A 17,789-nucleotide genomic window follows, 5' to 3' on the forward strand; every position below is an offset into this window, starting at 1 on the left:
ATGTCTGATCGTTCCTCATGGGGTTAGGGCATTCATTTTTCATGCCCTGGTCCTGACACTGCTGAAGGGATGGTGGAGGCTCCTGCTGGGTCCCTGCGCTGCTGCGGGGCAGTGGAGACTCCTGCCCCAGCCCCCATGCTGCTGCAGAACTGGTGCTTCTCCCAGGGTCAGTGGGGAATCCTGCCCTGGCCCCCACGCTGTTGCAGGACTGGCAGGGGCTCCTGACCCAGTCCCCGTGCTGCTGCGGGACCAGAGGTGCAAATTTTTTTGGTATTCTAACAGAAAAAAGGTGACGGAACTCCGTTCCAGTGCATTCTGCTAGAAAAACGTCAAGGTTGTAAATATGCTTGTCTTCTGTATTATCCTGTTATTTTAAAAGATAACATCAGGCCGGTGACTGATTGCAGAAGCAGTACCTTGTAGAATGAAGTCCTCCCATACATTGTAAGAGGTGAATCATAGTCACAGCATATCTTGCCCCTGGAATGCTCCACAGTGCTCTACTTTACCAAAAGCTGGGAGTTCCAGTTGCTGGTCCCACTTCAAACAGTTTGGAATGCTAGCACCAATGTCCATGGTGGGCTTTGTGTTCTAGACACTTGGCAACAGGAACTGTAGTCAGAACGATAAATCATTTCCATTCTAACAAAGCAGATATTTTTCAGTACAGCATTTAGATGCTCTCACAATCAATTGTCCCCAACACCACAACACTGGAGACAATTTTGTCATGGTGCAATTCTAAGAATTATTTTCCCAGTTGTACTATTACCTTCCTTTTTATGAATGGTAGAGCCTGATATAAAGCCAACTGCAGGGCTTTATTTTTTCATGGGCTTTATATCAAAGCTAAGGAAACTATCTGTGAATTTTCTTATGTAATTGGATTGGATCTGCAGAGCAGAAAAGACCCACAATTCGAGAGACACAGAGAGAGAGAGAGAGAGAGAGAGAGAGAGAGAGAAGCAATTTTTCCATGCATTCATGATCAAACCATAGTCTGATCAAACCTGTATTCTTGTAGAGTTGGTGTCAGTGGATACAAAATCTGCTGATTTTTCCCCCAGGAAGGGAGTATCATTGAGAAGCAGTTTAAACGAATGGGAAAATAAGCGTGTAGTGGGTAAACCTAGAGAGTTCCAATTCAGAATTAAGCCAAAAAGAAATGTTCAGATTCTTTTGGAGTAGACACTAGAAAGAGTTTCTCAGCAGACACTTTTATCTTAGGATCTCTGTAAAAGTTACTGAATGTCCTGTAAAGGATGCCTTGGGACTATTTGTCAGAGATGATAACACTGAAATCCTCAGATGGCAAATTCCATGTAAATACAAAGTACTTTCTGCACATTAATGAATTAGCTGTCCAATAGTCTGTTGAGATGGCTAACTATGCTTATCCTCATTTTACATATGGAAAAAAGTGAAGTCCAAATAATTTAAGTGGTTTGAATAAATCACATAGGAAATGTGTGAAACAGTTGGACAAAGATCCCAGATCTTCTAACTCCTAATTCTGTGCCTTAACCACATGATGCTCATTACTGATATGTTGGCCAGTTTCTTTACTAGTTTAATGCCACTAAAGTCACTTTACTATTTAATATTAAAATAAAATATTTCATGTTTACATTGCAACTTTCTCATTCTAATTGTTAAGCCAATGTTTAAACCGTGCTGAGCCAAAATGGGTGCAGTGTTCTTTTAAACAATTCCTTCTGTATTTACTGGATATTTACAGTCTGCAGCCTTTGTTTGTGGTTCAAGATTATAGATATCAGAACAGATTTATATCAAAACAGCACACTGTAGATAATACTAGAAGTCCCAGAAGCTGATTCTTCAGTAGGCTGACCTACTCAGTGGAAAGCTGTGTAACACAATAGAACCTCTCCCCAGATTTAAAAAAAAATAGATTCAGGGAACTATGTTAATGCAACATTAAGCTAAGATTTTACTGCCACAAAAGATGGGGAAGTTGGCAGTAAGGTTGTCATGGTGATTTCTCTGCAGTGTGCGTAAGTATTCTGATAATGTCTATTAAGACGTGACCACATGTTGCATCATGTTGTTTTCTTGAGCAAATATTTATTTTACTTTTATGGGTTAACCAAAGGGCAGTACTTCCTGGAGTGTCAGCTCAAGGCTCTCTTGTCGGTGGGATCACTTTTAAGATACACAAAGAAAGACTTCTCAATTAAACTAGCTTAGCACAGTTTGCACTAACTTGGATGAAAGGTGCTGAACCTTCAGTGACTTTAGGGAAGCTGACACTTACGGATGCTGAGTGCCCTGATACATCGGATGTATGCAAAATCAGCCTCTGGCATAACTCCACTGGCCTCCAGGGCATGACACCATGGACACTTTTCAGTCACAGTGACTAGTCAGTCATAGTATGGGACAAAGTGGGAGAGTCTGTGAATGTAAAACAGAACAGCCCACACTGTGCGTACATAAGAGTTGGGGATATGTGTGCAGAAGCTGAAAAGTGGCCATGCAGTAGCTAGGTCTCCCAGGAAGATCCTGCCTTCAGGAAGTTAAGAGATCAAGTACAGGAGCTATTTCCAGTCCCTTTCCTAATCTCACCTCACACTGCTCTCATTGTTTTCCTCCCCAGCCACTGTGGTGAACTACCAGTGTTACAAGAGGGGCCCAGCCAGAGCCATTACCACCCCACCCTTAGACCTATACCTGTGCAGAAGAGAATATCTATTTCTCTGAGGACACGAGAACCCGGAAGCTGTTTCCTCTCCCTCCAGCCTACATGTGGCTTGGGAGAGGTAGGGGATATAGCAAGAAGGTGCCAGTGAGAATCTTAAGCAGTGGGAGCACCTGAGGAAGCAACTAAAGCAGAGATTTTCAGACACATTGAGAATGCATCATTAAAGACCTACAACCCATCCTTAATCAGGATGCCACACTCCAGAAGGCCTTAGGTGACAGACCTGTTCTCTCCTACAGACAACCCCCACAACCTTATGCAGATTCTCACCAGCAACCACAGGCTATACCACAATAATACCAATCCTGGAACTTTTCCTTTCAACAAGCCCCGTTGCCAGCTTTGCCCACATATCTATTCTGGAAATACCATCACTGGACCTAACCAGTAACAAAGAGGAAGCTGTGACCTAACCAGGTTATTCACAGAATCATGGGCACATTCTCGTGTTCCTCTGCTAACATCATATATGCCATCATGTGCCAACAATGCCCACATACTTTGTATATAGGACAAATGGTAAACATGCTTGGACAAAGAATGAATGGACACAAAACAGACATCAAAAACCTCTTAACTCACAAGCCTGTCAGCCAGCACTTTAGTGGAGTGGGCCATTCTGTTAATGACCTGAAAGTCTGTGTTTTACTGAAAAGGAACTTTAAGAATCAACTGCAAAGAGAGAGTGTGGAGCTCTCTTTTACACTCAAATTCAACACATTAACACATGGCTTGAATCGGGATGCCAATTACCTGGGTCATTATATGGACTCTTTTACTTACTTAGTTTTATCTGACTCTTGACTTTCTCCCTTCCTACAGCCCCTCTTCTCTTCTCATTTGCCCACCTTGATTACAATTTTTCTGATTTGTCAACCTTGATAACTATGTTTGGCTCTCTGTGCCTTAACTAGTGAGCATGTTCTGGTATGGCTATGGTCTGAAGAAGTGTGTCTATCCCACAAAAGCTCACCACCTAACAAATTACTTTGTTAGTCTTTAAAGTGCGTCTGGACTGCTTTTTGGTTTTCAGAATGTCCTACAATTTTGACCACACTTCCTCTGCCCTGTGCTGATTGGCTGCTTGCTCTGACCTTCTCTCACCTCCCAACTGCTTCACGCATGTTCATAATACAGCTGCAACTCTTAACCTCTTCTCCTCTGTGCCTACCCTATGCCTCTTCCCTTCAGCATTTATATTCTCCTACATTTTCTTTCCACTTAGCTTATCTTCTCCTAATTAAATCTTCCCCCCAAATTATTGTGTACCTTATATAACATTCTCCTCACTCCCTGCCTCTCGCAAAAAAATGCTTTTAGTTTCCCCAACTCCCTATAGGGGTCACAGCTAAGAATCACCAGCAGAGTTAGACATCTTCCTGTAGCTCAGGCCTCAGTGCCTATCTCCGTGAGAGGGGGAGGTCTCAGTACTCACCCCTTTTGTCAGCATCTCCCATTTGCTAGTCCAGCTGACTCCCTGCCTGTGAATTGCTGTCTAGTAGGGCTATTCATTGTATAGAGTCCGGTTGCCTAAACTCAGGCTTTGTGACTTGCAGTGTGTTGCTGTGATTGTCTAGGAAACTGAAAGTCAAATGTATGGGATGATGAGCACCTTAGTGAATCTAGATTTTTCCCCATGCTGTTGCTCCGTATGCTTTTTTAAATAGTAATCATAACCTCCTACTTTAGCCTTCTTTTCTTCTGACAAAATACAACTATTTGTCATAACCTTTGCTCGTGATATTTTGGATGACCGGATCAATTCAAATGGCAGGCAGGCATTTGTCACATTACTTGCATCTGAGTTGATTTTCCCTGCATTTTCCCTGGTCTTGTAACAAGTGTTTTACTCCAGTGCAACTGAACATTTAACCAAATATGCAATTGAAGGCACTACTGAGCTACCGGATATGTTACTTTATGGGAAATTGTGCTGTAAAGTGGTAGTTTAATATGACATTTTGAACCTGGATTGGTTAAATAAAAATATCATACCTACCTGCAGGGGTTTGAAGTCACACGAGACATTCAGAAGGACAACACCTTGCAAACTGGAATTTGCCAGCTCTCCATCTTTAAGCAAAAATCATTTTGTCCAGCTCAAAACCTCTGTACATGCTCAAAATGAATGAAAAAATATATCTTTAAGTAAAAATGTCATTATAAAAATGTTGCATTGTGTGTAAAAGAAACAATGAACCCAGTTTTAAGAGCATGCCTTGTGAGATTAGTGGCTGTTTTTCCCCCTAACACAATGCTGGGATGGTGAGAGTTTTTTTTTACTAATGCCCTTGTCAAGCTCTCCAAATGGGAATGATTGATTTCGAGAGTTCATGTGCATGTGTCTCTGACTGCCAGCAAAATCTATTTGTCCTGCTCAAGTCAAAAATATAGTTCAGTGAAGGATTCCTTGCCAAAGGGAGATAGGCAAATGAAACCAGTCAAAACCAAAAGGGATTGTGAAGAACTACAAAAAGATCTCAGCAAACTGAGTGATTGGGCAGCAAAATGGCAAATGAAATTTAATGTGGGTAAGTATAAGGTAAAGCACATTGGAAAAAATAACCCAAATTACACGTACAACATGATGGGGTCAAATTTAGCTACGACAGATCAGGAAAGGGATCTTGGAGTTATAGTGGATAGTTCTCTGAAGACATCCACACAGTGTGCAGCGGCAGTTAATAAAGCAAATAGGATGTTAGGAATTATTAAAAAAGGGATAGATAATAAGACAAAAGATATCATACTTCCCCTATATAAAACTATGGTACGCCCACATCTGGAGTACTGTGTGCAGATGTGGTCTCCTCACCTCAAAAAAGATATATTGGCATTAGAAAAGGTTCAGAAAAGGGTGACTAAGATGATTTGGGGTTTGGAAAGGGTCCCATATGGGGAGAGGCTAGAGAGACTGGGACTTTTCAGCCTGGAAAAGAGGTGATTGAGGGGCGATATGATAGAGGTATATAAAATCATGAATGGTGTGGAGAAAGTGAAGATAGAAAAATTATTTACCTTTTCCCATAATACAAGAACTAGGGGACACCAAATGAAATTGATGGGTAGTAGGTTCAAAACTAATAAAAGGAAATTTTTCTTCACACAGCGCACAGTCAACCTGTGGAACTCCTTGCCGGCGGAGGCTGTGAAGGCCAGGACTCTATTAGGGTTTAAAAACGAGCTCGATAAATTTTTGCAGGTTAGGTCCATAAATGGCTATTAGCCAGGGGTAAAGTATGGTGCCCTAGCGTTCAGTACAAGGGCAGGAGATGGATGGCAGGAGATAAATCACTGGATCATTGTCTTCTGTTCTCCTTCTCTGGGGCATCTGGCATTGGCCACTGTCGGCAGACGGGATACTGGGCTGGATGGACCTTTGGTCTGACCCAGTATGGCCATTCTTATATTCTTATATTCTTATATTAAACGGGGACTTTTATTGCAAAAAGTTCATGTTATTTGACCAGTACCAGGAGGAACACTTTCTTTGACAATATGAAATTTGCAGAAAAGCTTCATTAATGCAAAATTAGTACCTGCCCTTCATGTGGGTCAAACTTACTGTTACACAAAGAAAGGTATTCTGTATATTTTTTCTTCTTGCGCTTCACACTAATTTTTTAAATCAGTAATGTACCAAACATCATTCTCAACCTGGCTACCAGGTTTATTCAGCCCAAGTGGTTACAGGTGAGTTTTTTTTTTTAATTATAAACTGTGATGGATGAATATAATAAAATGAGAGAATGGTCAGTTCCACCGCTGGGGTAAATTGCCATTGATCCTATTTCGCAGCCCTCACATGTGCCAGTGCATGAAAGCAGCAATCAAATGTGTGATGAATGACTGATGTGTGGAACATCTGTATGTGGTTGCATGCCCTGCAGAGTTCACAGGATATAATGATTTTGACTAGAAAAAAAACATTTTAAATAATGTTTAATTAAATAAAACACTTTTGAAAAAGAAGGTTGAGCTAACAAATTCTATCTCATGCATGCCTAACAATCCTCTCATGAGTCAAGAGCAGGATTTAAATTCCAACCATTGTATCCTCAGTTGACAGACTGTGATTAACTGTGTTAAATAAATGACAGCTCATCTCTCCATGAACCAGTCATTAGAAGAGATTTGAGATATGTGTTGTATGGCACATGTGGAGCTCGACTGTTTGCTATGGTGCAGTAAAACAACAGAGATCAGGAACCCTGGCTGTTATCCGTGAAGTGCGGTATAGTGATTAGAGGAAGGATGGGCAAACTTTTTTGACCTGATGGACACATTGTCACATGAAAATTGTATGGAGGGCCATGAATGCTCGCAATATTGGTGGTTGGGGTGCAAGAGGGCGGGAGGGCTCCAGGTGGGGTGAGGACTCTGGGGTGGGGCCAGAAATGAGCAGTTCAGGAGGAGGGATTGTGTTCTGGGCTGAGACTAAGAGGTTTGAAGGGTGGGAGAGGGCTCTCGACTGGGCCTGGGGATTGGGGGACACAGGGTGGGAAAAGGTACAGCTGGGGACTGCAGGGTCTGAGGTGGGGGCGGGGATGAGGGGCTTGGGGTGTAGGAGGGGCTCCAGGCTCTGATGTAGGGTTTCAGGAGACGGGAGGGAGATCAAGGGTGGGGCAGGGCATTGTGGGGAGCTCAGAAGTGCAGGATTTGGGCATCATTTACCTGAAGTTGCTGCTGGAAGCACCAGCCCATGCCCCTTCTGACTCCCCTCCTGAAGGTGGGGCCATGCCTTTCTGTGTGCTGCTCTGAATCTATATGGGCACTGCCCCAATAGCTCCCTTTGGCCATGTTTCCCGGCCAACGGGAGCTGCAGAACTGGCACTTGGGGTGGGGATAGCATGAGAAGCCCCACGGCTGCCCATGGTGCTGGGAGCCACACACAGCTGCTGCACATGTGTAGTAGGGCAAGGCCACAACCCTGCTGACTGGCTGGAGTACCAGAGCAGGGCAAGCTCCCAACCTGCTCTCCACTGGGATTTTGAAAGCTGATTAAAAGGTCTGTTGTGCCAGATACGGCCCGTGGGCCATACTTTGTCCACCTTTGGGTTAGAGAAATGGGAACCAAAGCACATAGAAAGTCTGAAAGGATGAAACTTGGGTCTGCCATGTGAGAAACCTGGTAGCTATTCCCAACTCTCTCTAGAATGACTTTGAACAAACACACATTACATAATTTATGCAGCACGAAGCTGATACAAGGTGGCCTTTTAGGGCTGGGATAAGAGGCCTTGATCAGTAATGAGAGCTCACAGGTACATAGAAACATAAACACTAGAGATGAGATTGGTGCTCAAGATCTGTTGGCTAACAGCTCAGTATGCTTTTCCCAAAGGCACTTGAAGGGGACTCTCTTCCAGGTGTGTTTGTAATGTCTTTGCGGTGTAGCAAGACAGACAGCCTGATTCGGTCAGAATGTGGGCCAACCTGCATAATCTGCCACCCTTACACCTGTTGTTGCTTTTAATAGGCATACCTTAACGTATACCAGCTCACGTTCTGGTAGGGTTAGCATATCTGACCTTTCAAAAGAGAGGGCACCTATGAGATGGAGTGTATCTGTATTAGTATCTACCAACCCACTCTTTTTTTTTAAGGTTTTATAGTCTACACAGTACATTAATACAACACAAGTTGGCAGATACACTAAGCTCTTTTATACCCCACATTCAGTCATCTGGAACTCTCAGATAACTGGCATTTTAACCATAAGTTAATTTTACTGACGTTTTCCATAAGTACAGTATAGCGAAAGTACATACAAATAAATACAGCAAATATAGTTTAAGTTTACAGTGTACAGTACTACTGTTGTTGGTAAATAAAGCACTCTGCATACATTTTGTTGGTTTCTTTATATCTAATCTTGTTTTTCTTTAATGCTATGTATTGTTAGGTGTACCTCTCCATTATCCAGAATTTGAACATCCGGCAACCTCCTGGTCCTGGGGCTGCCAGATGTGAAAGACTTTACTACACTGATACAGATACACTCCTTCTCAGGTGTGTCCCCTTTTTTGAAAGTTTATATGTGGTAACCCTTGTTCTGGCAAATAGACAATGCAAAGAGTTTCTTCAGCTTTCTTCAGTAACTTCACAAGCTACATAAAGTTTTACAAGCCACATAAAACGTTTTACGAGCTACATAAAAAGCATTAGTAAAACCAATATAAAATAAAATTTCATACATACCAGGACTTTTTTATGCTGCCCTATATACTGTACACTGACATTTAACTATAACATTAATTTTCTATTTATGTGGCAAGCATGAGAAAGAAAGCATTTTTTCAATACAAGTGTGCTGTGATACTTTTGTATTTTCATGTCTGATTTTGTAACAAGTAGTTTTTAAGGGAGGTGAAACTTGGGGGTATGCAAAACAAATTAAACTCCTGAAAGGAGTGCAGTAGTCTATAAAGATTTAGCATCACAGATGTATCTAACTCCAAATTGTTCATTGAATTTGTTCTTTGTGTCACTCAGATACATGACAAACCACTGTATTACTTGGTTGCTGGCTAGTTCCATGTAGAGAAACACATCATTCCAGCCCTTATTGGCAATGTAATCAGAGAGGCCAACGGTTGGCTGGGCATGAGCACCAAATTACCATTACACTCCATGCATAGCAGATGTGGCTCCTCCACAATAGGATGAGATGGGATATAGGTAGAGTTTTACTGGGAAGCTTGCCATAAGGATTGGGCCAGAGAGGAGATTAAGTAGTTCACAATCTCCAAGACCTGTGAGAAAACTGTAGCAGCAAACTCCATGATGTACCATAAGAGTGTACTGAGCTGCTTGGCTTGCATACTTCACATATGTAACAGTGGTGACATCTAGTGGTCAACTTTTGACCAGGGTCAACATAGTTTCATGAACAGCAAGAATTCCTGTGGCACCTTACAGACTAAGAGATATTTTGGAGCATAAGCTTTCATGGGCAAAGATCCACTTCATCAGATGAGAGGGGTCTTTGCCCACGAAAGCTTATGCTTCAAAATATCTGCTAGTCTATAAGGTGCCGCAGTACTTCTTCTTGTTTTCGAAGATACTAACACGGCTACCTTTCTGATACTTGTCACCATAGTTTCATGATTACTCTGCCCCGTGGGAGATTCTAGAATAATAGTGGATTGTTTATACCATAGCTAGTAAGCCCTGAAGAACAGCATGTAATGAACAATTTTTGTGTTGATTTTAGTCTCTCACTGGATACAGATGAAGCCAGTCTGTCAATGCCACTATCCTTTTTGGTGTGTCTGTGTAACTAACAAGCCAGACTAACACAAGGGGGTACAAATAAGATGTGTTTTTAAGGTCTGCATTGGGAACCCCCTATTGTAAATGCTCAGTGTGCAGTAGAGCTGTGGTTTTCAACCAGTGTACCATGGCACACTGACCAAGTGTGCAGTGAAATTTCATCAGTTTCCCCTCTTTGTGGCTCTTTGCAGAGCTGCTGGGAAGGTGGGGAATTGATGTCTCCACACCAGCTGGGGCTCAAGCATCAAGGCTGCCAGAGCTGAGTCCCAGCTAGTATAGGGGTCATCAATTTTCTCTCTCTCACCTCCCCACAGGTGGCTTTTCACAGAGCCACCCTGGAGGGAAATGCAGACCCCGCAGGCCCCATTTGCACTGGGAGGCTGCAGAAATTCTGCTTCCCAGCTGAATGAGCTGGAGGAAAGCTTGTCCCCATTCTCTGCTGTGGCAAGGGGGAGGGAGAGTGGAAGTCTGTTGGAGCTGGGATGTGGTTTAAATGTTGTGTCCTGGTTCCAACAGGCTAGTGGGAAAGGGAGCCGGCTTTCAGTGGTTACTCATTTATTCAACACCCCTAGCATGGCATTGAGCAGATTTTGAAAATGTGTCTGTGTTCTCTGTCTAAGATGGTGTATTCTGTAGTGGATTTCAAACATGAGTGCATTTGATCCTTGTTTAGCTTGTTACATGCACTACTGTATTGCGAACCTCTCTAGTAAGACCATAACCATAATAAATATAAGTAAATGTGATGTTTATGAGACATTGATTCAGCTGAAAAAAATGTGTGTGCCGTAGAATTGTTTGTCTCATTGAAATGTTCTGTGTTATTGAACAGGTTGGGAAGCACTGAAGTAGAAAATGACACCTCACTTCATATCTTTTTGATACAGATCCTTGGCCAAATAGTACATGGCACAGGAGGACAGGCAGAGATGGCTTTAAGCCATTGTGTGCTCCCGATTTAACCCTGTACTAGGTTTGTCTGAACATGTAAGTTAGGGCAGTTGTTAGGTTGAGCTACATCACACCAGCTGCTAATGGTTCGAAGAGTCAGTCACTAACTGCCATGTTGTAGAGAAACTTCATCCATACCCCTTTCTCCCTGGCCATGTCATCTATACTGGTTCCAGGGAGAAGAATGATCTTGGTGCTGTTATACTAGCTTTATGATACACAGAATTCCACTAGGGATGCCTACAACAAAGCAATCTGGACACAGTAACCTGGATGCTAAAGCCAGCTGTGCTGGTGATTTGACAGTTGGCATTCTTCCCTGCAATTTGTCGTGAATGGATCATCATAGGAAAATGATAGGGGATTCTTGGTGCTGCAGTGATTCAGCTCTTGACCACTCATAGCACTAAGAGCTCTCCTTGTAGTTATTCACCATAGCAGAGGTTTCACCATGTTGCAGGCCAGATTACAACCTGTCAATCAACCTGAATTCCTCCTTACTGCTTAAGTTGGTTACAGCATTCATTTCTGCTTTTTTCAGCTGAATGAGTGCAGTGAAAAAGCAACTGTGTTTTCTGGCAAAGGTTAATCAAGTGATCCATTTGCAGAAGGGGTACCTGGATAATTCTGTCAGGCAAGGATGAAGTCTTGTGTTTGCAAAGCACCATTTATCTTAGGAATTCCATATAAAACTCATATAAAGTAATATGAAATGAAAGATTTTAGTGTATACTTCAGATGATCATATAAATGGAACAGCAGAATGTAACAGCTTTGACAGGAAGTTTAGTCTACATTTACAGCATCATCCTTTAGTTAATTTCCACAGTTGCACAGATTGCTGGGAGAAAAAGCAAAGGAGGGGAGAAACCATATGCAAAGGTCTGTGAACACTCACAGCTGTTCTAAACTATTCACAGGTGAAGAATTAAAAATAGATGTTTCTACAGCCCTTTGTTGTTATAGCTTTCTCTTTGGGCATTTTATGTCCACAGTCACACTCATCAACATGAACATAAGTGTATTTGATTCTCTTTCTCTTAGCACAAGCAAGTTCCATGTTCACCATATGGCTCTTTGTTTCATGGCAGCAAGTGCATTTGTGTTACATTTTATTGTCATAGAATGCATACCTGGGGGAACAAAACTAAAAGATCAATCCATTGTTTTATTGGTTGATCCATCAATCTATTGTTTCCCTGTTCTTCTTTATGGAGATACACACATCTCACAGAGCTGGAAGAGACTTCAGGAGGTCATCAGACACAATTTCCTGCCCTCTTGACAGGACCAAGCAGCGCCCCCATTTTTTTAATCTATTTGTCCCAGATCCCTAAATGCCCCCTCAAGGATTGAACTCACAGCTGTGGGTTTAGCAGGCTAATGCTCAGCTTCCCCAGTAACTGTGAGAGAGGAAAGAGAGCTTTAGCATTTCTTCTACCTGTAAACCACTGGGGGGAACAATATCAGTAATAAACTATTCTCTGGACATTAATAGTCCTGAAGCTCTGATGCAAAGACCTTTGAAGTCAATGACGAAACTCTCTCTTGAGCTAAGTGGGAGTTTTACCACAGACTTAAATGAACTGTGGATCAGGCCCAAAGTGACCATACAGAAATGAAGACCCAGCCTGATTCAGCTGAAATGACAAATAAAAAAAATAGCATATTTAAAAATGTGTAAGCTAAAATATGTTAATTTACCTGTTAAACGTGGCCTATTTACCAAGCCTACATAACGCAATTTTACTTAAGTGTTAAGCAAGACACTGCAGCTCTGCTCATACAGCTTCCTTTTCAGAAGCTCAGGGATAAGTTTAATAGAGCTAGTACCTGTGATCCTGCAGCAAACAAGAACATGTGAAGACAAGACATCACATAAGCATGGAGAAGCAGCATCTTAACTTACACAGAGTATGTACTGCAAGACCCTTCACACGAAGGCACTAGGACTGGAGCTACTAATTTGCAGTTCTTGTGAGTGACATACTCTTTTCTCCGCTTCAGTTTGCAGACATGTGACAATGGGATACCTAGGAGTGAAGGGTCCTGTCAGCCTTACTCAAATGAGAGTTCAAGCACTGAGAGATACTCATTAAGCAAACAAGTTTTGTCCCTGTGTCATTAAGAACAATTAGAGTTCAAATGTCCATGGGGAGTTTAAAGACCCCAGTTCACTAAAGCATTTTAATAAGTATTTTGCTGATTAAAGATGGCCTGAAACATGGAGTTGAAAGCACATACTTAACTGCTGTGCTGGATCAGGTCCTAATGCAAACACAGTTGGATTCTTTTTATATAGACTACATTTCTGTAACGACAATTGTTAGCTAATTGTAACTTTTAAGGCTTCATAGTGGTCAGTACAGTTTAGTCTAGGTCCTACAGCAACAGAAACCTGCTTTCTATGCAGTTCCTAGATGCCAGAATCTAGAACACGTTCTCTACCAAGTTACATCATTCTTTTATCAGAAACTTATTCTAAACTACAAATATCTTCCTCCTTTATAAAACTGAGGAAAAGAGAACATGATTTATTCCAGTGGTGTCATTGGAAGAGCTAGTCTGGTTTTGAGACTCGCAAAATGAAGGACTGAGCATCTCCTGGGAAGTGCTAACTGCCCTTCCATGCCACTAATGGTGGGAGTTGAAGATATTCACTGCCTTGTAGGATCAGGGCCATAATGAAAGAAGAGCCTCACAATGTTTGATGAATGAATCACTGGGCTGACCATACTCACATGTCTTACAACATCCATCGGAATTCGTTGCAACAGTTCCCTATAGTGAAAGCAAGCAGAACCAGAATGATTCAGATTCTAATCATAGAGGTTCATGTTGCAGACTGAACAGCAGCAATAAGAGATTTCTAATAATGAGACAACCAACCCAATGATCCACTATTACCAAGCTGTTTGTACCATACACGTACAAAGTTTTCAGATAAATCCGACAAGAAAAGGTGTGTATTTTCACATAAAACAGAGCATTTTTCCCACAATACATTTAAGATGGAAGAGACCTCACTCAGTCTGCTTAGCTCCATGACATATTTAGCATTAAAAACCCTTTTAACATTTTATTAAAGATAGAGAAAAGAATGGCAGTGGGGAGGAATTGAAGCACTTGAAGTGTTGTTGTTAAAGTCCAGTCTTAGAGGAAAAGTCCTTTAGTTGCCATGCTCTTAAATGGTATCAAATATGGCAATAATCATCTCAGGCTGTGTTAGGGACTCAGCTGGAGCCAATAGGGATGGTGATGTCATCTCAGTCACTCTCTCTCTAGCCTAGTCTGGTCAGGATATCTCTGAGAATCAGTATGATGAAGGGCAAGAGTCCCAAGAAAAGGTGGGGGCAGTAGCCACCATGGTGAAGCTTGCACCAGGAGCCTTTTAAAGCACATAGAAGAGATCCATGAAAATTATTTACTTTGATTAAAGGGTAGCCAACCTGAGAAGGTTGTGAAACACACAATAGAACATTCGGAACAGCAAAGACAGGCTCTCAGAACAGTACAAAGGTGAACTAAGAGGATTCCACCTATAAAGTACTCACAGGGACACAGTTTGGTGGATCAAACTCTGCGCAGGATACAGTTGTGCTAGTCAAGACAAACTGGCCTGATGCCTGAGTGCAATTGTACAGAGCACAGTTATCTTCCAGAGCTTTGTAGGTCTTCCCAACCTGAATAAAGAAAGAAAAAAAATAAAATTATCCAGAGACAATATATGATCTAGCATACGGAAGAGATTTTACTTCTAGCTTGAAAGGTATTAGCAACTCCCAGAATCTCATCTAACTCCCTTTGGCCGCTTTGACAATCCCATCTGGGTTGAAATAATCAAAAGCTCACTACAGCAGGGATATTAACAGACATACCAAGGCCCACAGTTATGCACTGACATGTGTATTACTATTTATGGAAGATAAGCAGGATGGAAACTCCTTTTCTTCCTCTAGATTTTCTCCAATTTTCTTTTTTCAACAGGTAGGGGGAAGGAAACAGCAAAAGGAAGAGAAAAAGGAGACCAGCTTTTATAACAATGATCAAAAGATTAATAAAAAAACAAAACATAGCTACCTTTGGACAAAATTAGCTTTTTGGAGTTGTTGAAAGCAATATACAAAATCTGTGACTGGGGAATACAAACAATGAGATGAGTTAGCATCTGATTCCTTGACTCACTCTTCAGGGTTTTCACCTGTTCCAAACAGATGCACTTTGCAAAGCAGCAGAGAGAAACATGCTATTTTAGCTAGAGCGCTAGTCTAAGACTCAGACTTCATGAGGCCTCCGCCAGCGAGGTCTGCAAGTTTCTGTTCCAGCTGCCCATCTGTAAAATGGGAATACTACTTCCTTACCTCACCCCTTGGCAGGCCTGCCAATGGGGGCTAAGGGGAAAGAAGGCAACTGCTCTGGGGCCCAGTGATACAAAGGGGCCTGTAGCTCTTGGCCACAGTTGTTACTACTGTGGTACTAGTGGTGGCTGGAGCCCCGCACCCCTTTGAATTGCTGCTGGAATGCCATGCTGGGTGCTCTGCACAGTTCTGAAGCCTCAGAGGGGACATGACATGCCATGGGCCAGGTGGTGCCAAGGGCTGGCTGTCTCCTGACCTTCCCATTCTGTCCAAAGTCCTGTCTCATCCATGGGTGCAGAGCTGACCCTTCTCACACACACACACACACACACACCTTGCTCCATGGGTTTTCATTTGGGCACAAATTTTTCACACAAACACCTTCCATTCTTTAATTAACATATCATCAATATCACAAAATTAACACGGTACTGTTCTAGAATAACATTGTAACAGAATCCAATATGCAAAACATAACTATTACTTCAACCTCTCACAACTTTCCTATTCCATTTTCTTTTGACCACTTAGATATTGTTAAAATGTCTAATGATACTTAAAATTTGTATTCTAGTATTACAGTCAGCTCCGTTTCTAACTTCTTGGTGCTGATATACAGGTGGATGTTTCTTTCATGAGAGAAACTCTTACAACAGCAATCACTATTCAGTAATTTTTCCAGAAACAAAACATCCCAAAATCCTATGTAGCACTTTTCCATTAGTAACTCTCAAAGCACTTTACAAGGGTGATCCATGTTATTATTATTATCTTCATTATTTATGTCATATTACAGTAGCACTTTGGAATCCCAATCACAGGCCAAGTACCTGTTGTGCTACATAACACTAGAACAAAGGAAACTGAAGCCCAGAATTGTGATGTGACTTGCGCAAGGTCACTCAGTGGGCCAGTAAGAAAGCCAGCACTAGAATGCAGAGTTTCTGAATCCCAGTCCACCACTCACTAGGACACAATGGCTACGTCCACACGTGAAGCCAACATCGAAATAGGCTATTTTGATGAATAACGTCTACACGTCCTCCAGGGCCGGCAACGTCGATGTTCAACTTCGACGTTGCTCAGCCCAACTTCGAAATAGGCGCAGCGAGGGAACGTCTACATGCCCAAGTAGCACACATCGAAATAGGGATGCCAGGCACAGCTGCACACAGGGTCAACGGGCGGACTAGCGCTTCTGGGGCAACAGCTAGCCGCTCCCTTAAAGGGCCCCTCCCACATACACTCAGCCTGCACAGCACGCGGTCTGAGGAGCCATAGGCACACAGACCCCGGGCGCCGCAGTCATGGACCCCCAGCAGCAGCAGCAGCAGCAGCTAGAGGTCCACCCAGCCCTCCCGGCAGGAGCAGGGCTTGCCCTGGCCCATGCCATGTGGGAGGCAGCTGAGTACCTTCTTGCCCCAGGGGAGGAGATGCCCCCAGGGCAGCAGGGCTCAACCCCTACCCCTGCAGCATCCCGCTCCACCCCCCACCTCACACGCCGGCGGCTGTGGAGCTACCCCACCAGCACCGACTGGTGGGAGCGGCTGGTGCTTGGGGAGTGGGACGACGACCACTGGCTCAGGAACTTCAGGATGAGCCGGCAGACATTCCTGGAGCTGTGCCAGTGGCTCACCCCCGCACTCAGGCACCGGGACACTGCCATGCGGCGTGCCCTCCCTGTGGAGAAACGGGTCGGCATCGCTGTCTGGAAGCTGGCCACTCCGGACAGCTACCGATCCGTGGGGCAGCAGTTTGGTGTCGGAAAGGCCACCGTCGGGGCTGTCTTCATGGAGGTAAGAGAACCCACAGGGGGAAGCCAGGGCAGGGCAGGGGGGCCAGGGCAGGGCAGGGCAGAGCAGGGGGGCCAGGGCAGAGCAGGGGGGCCAGGGCAGGGCAGGGCAGGGCCACGCACACCTTGCTCACCCCTCATTGGGGCTGTCCCATGTGCTTTCTCTGCAGGTCGTGCGTGCCATCAACGCCATGCTCCTGCACAGGCTCGTGAGGCTGGGGGACCCACATGCCACTGTCGCCGCCTTTGCCACCCTGGGCTTCCCCAACTGCTTCGGGGCTCTGGATGGGACTCACATCCCCATCCGCGCCCCGCACCACAGTGGAGGACGATACCTCAATCGGAAGGGCTACCATTCAGTCGTCCTGCAGGCCTTGGTGGACAGCCGGGGACGTTTCCAGGACATTTACGTGAGCTGGCCTGGCAGCACCCACGACGCCCGGGTTTTTCGGAACTCGGGCCTGTGCTGCCGGCTGGAGGCGGGGACCTACATCCCCCAGTGGGAGATCCCTCTGGGGGACACCACCATGCCCTTCTGCGTCATCGCAGATGCGGCCTACCCCCTCCGGCCGTGGCTCATGCACCCCTACACGGGCCATCTCTCCGCTAGCCAGGAGCGCTTCAACGAGCGCCTGAACCGTGCGCGCCAGGTGGTGGAGCGCTCATTTGGCCGCCTCAAGGGACGCTGGCG

At 43.9% G+C, this 17,789-nt stretch overlaps 1 protein-coding gene across 1 annotated transcript in view; it reads right to left on the reverse strand.

The window, feature by feature from the left end:
• Positions 1–12,525: 12,525 nt before the first annotated feature.
• Positions 12,526–17,789, reverse strand: part of LOC142015129 (mucin-5B-like) — a 59,180-nt gene continuing 53,916 nt past the window's right edge. Inside the window, 2 exon segments of the mRNA XM_074998548.1 lie at positions 12,526–12,588; positions 14,503–14,631. Of these exon segments, the coding sequence (XP_074854649.1) occupies positions 12,526–12,588; positions 14,503–14,631 (192 nt within the window).

The sequence above is a fragment of the Carettochelys insculpta genome, chromosome 6, assembly GCF_033958435.1.
Source record: "Carettochelys insculpta isolate YL-2023 chromosome 6, ASM3395843v1, whole genome shotgun sequence".
NCBI classification, from domain to species: Eukaryota; Metazoa; Chordata; order Testudines; family Carettochelyidae; genus Carettochelys; species Carettochelys insculpta.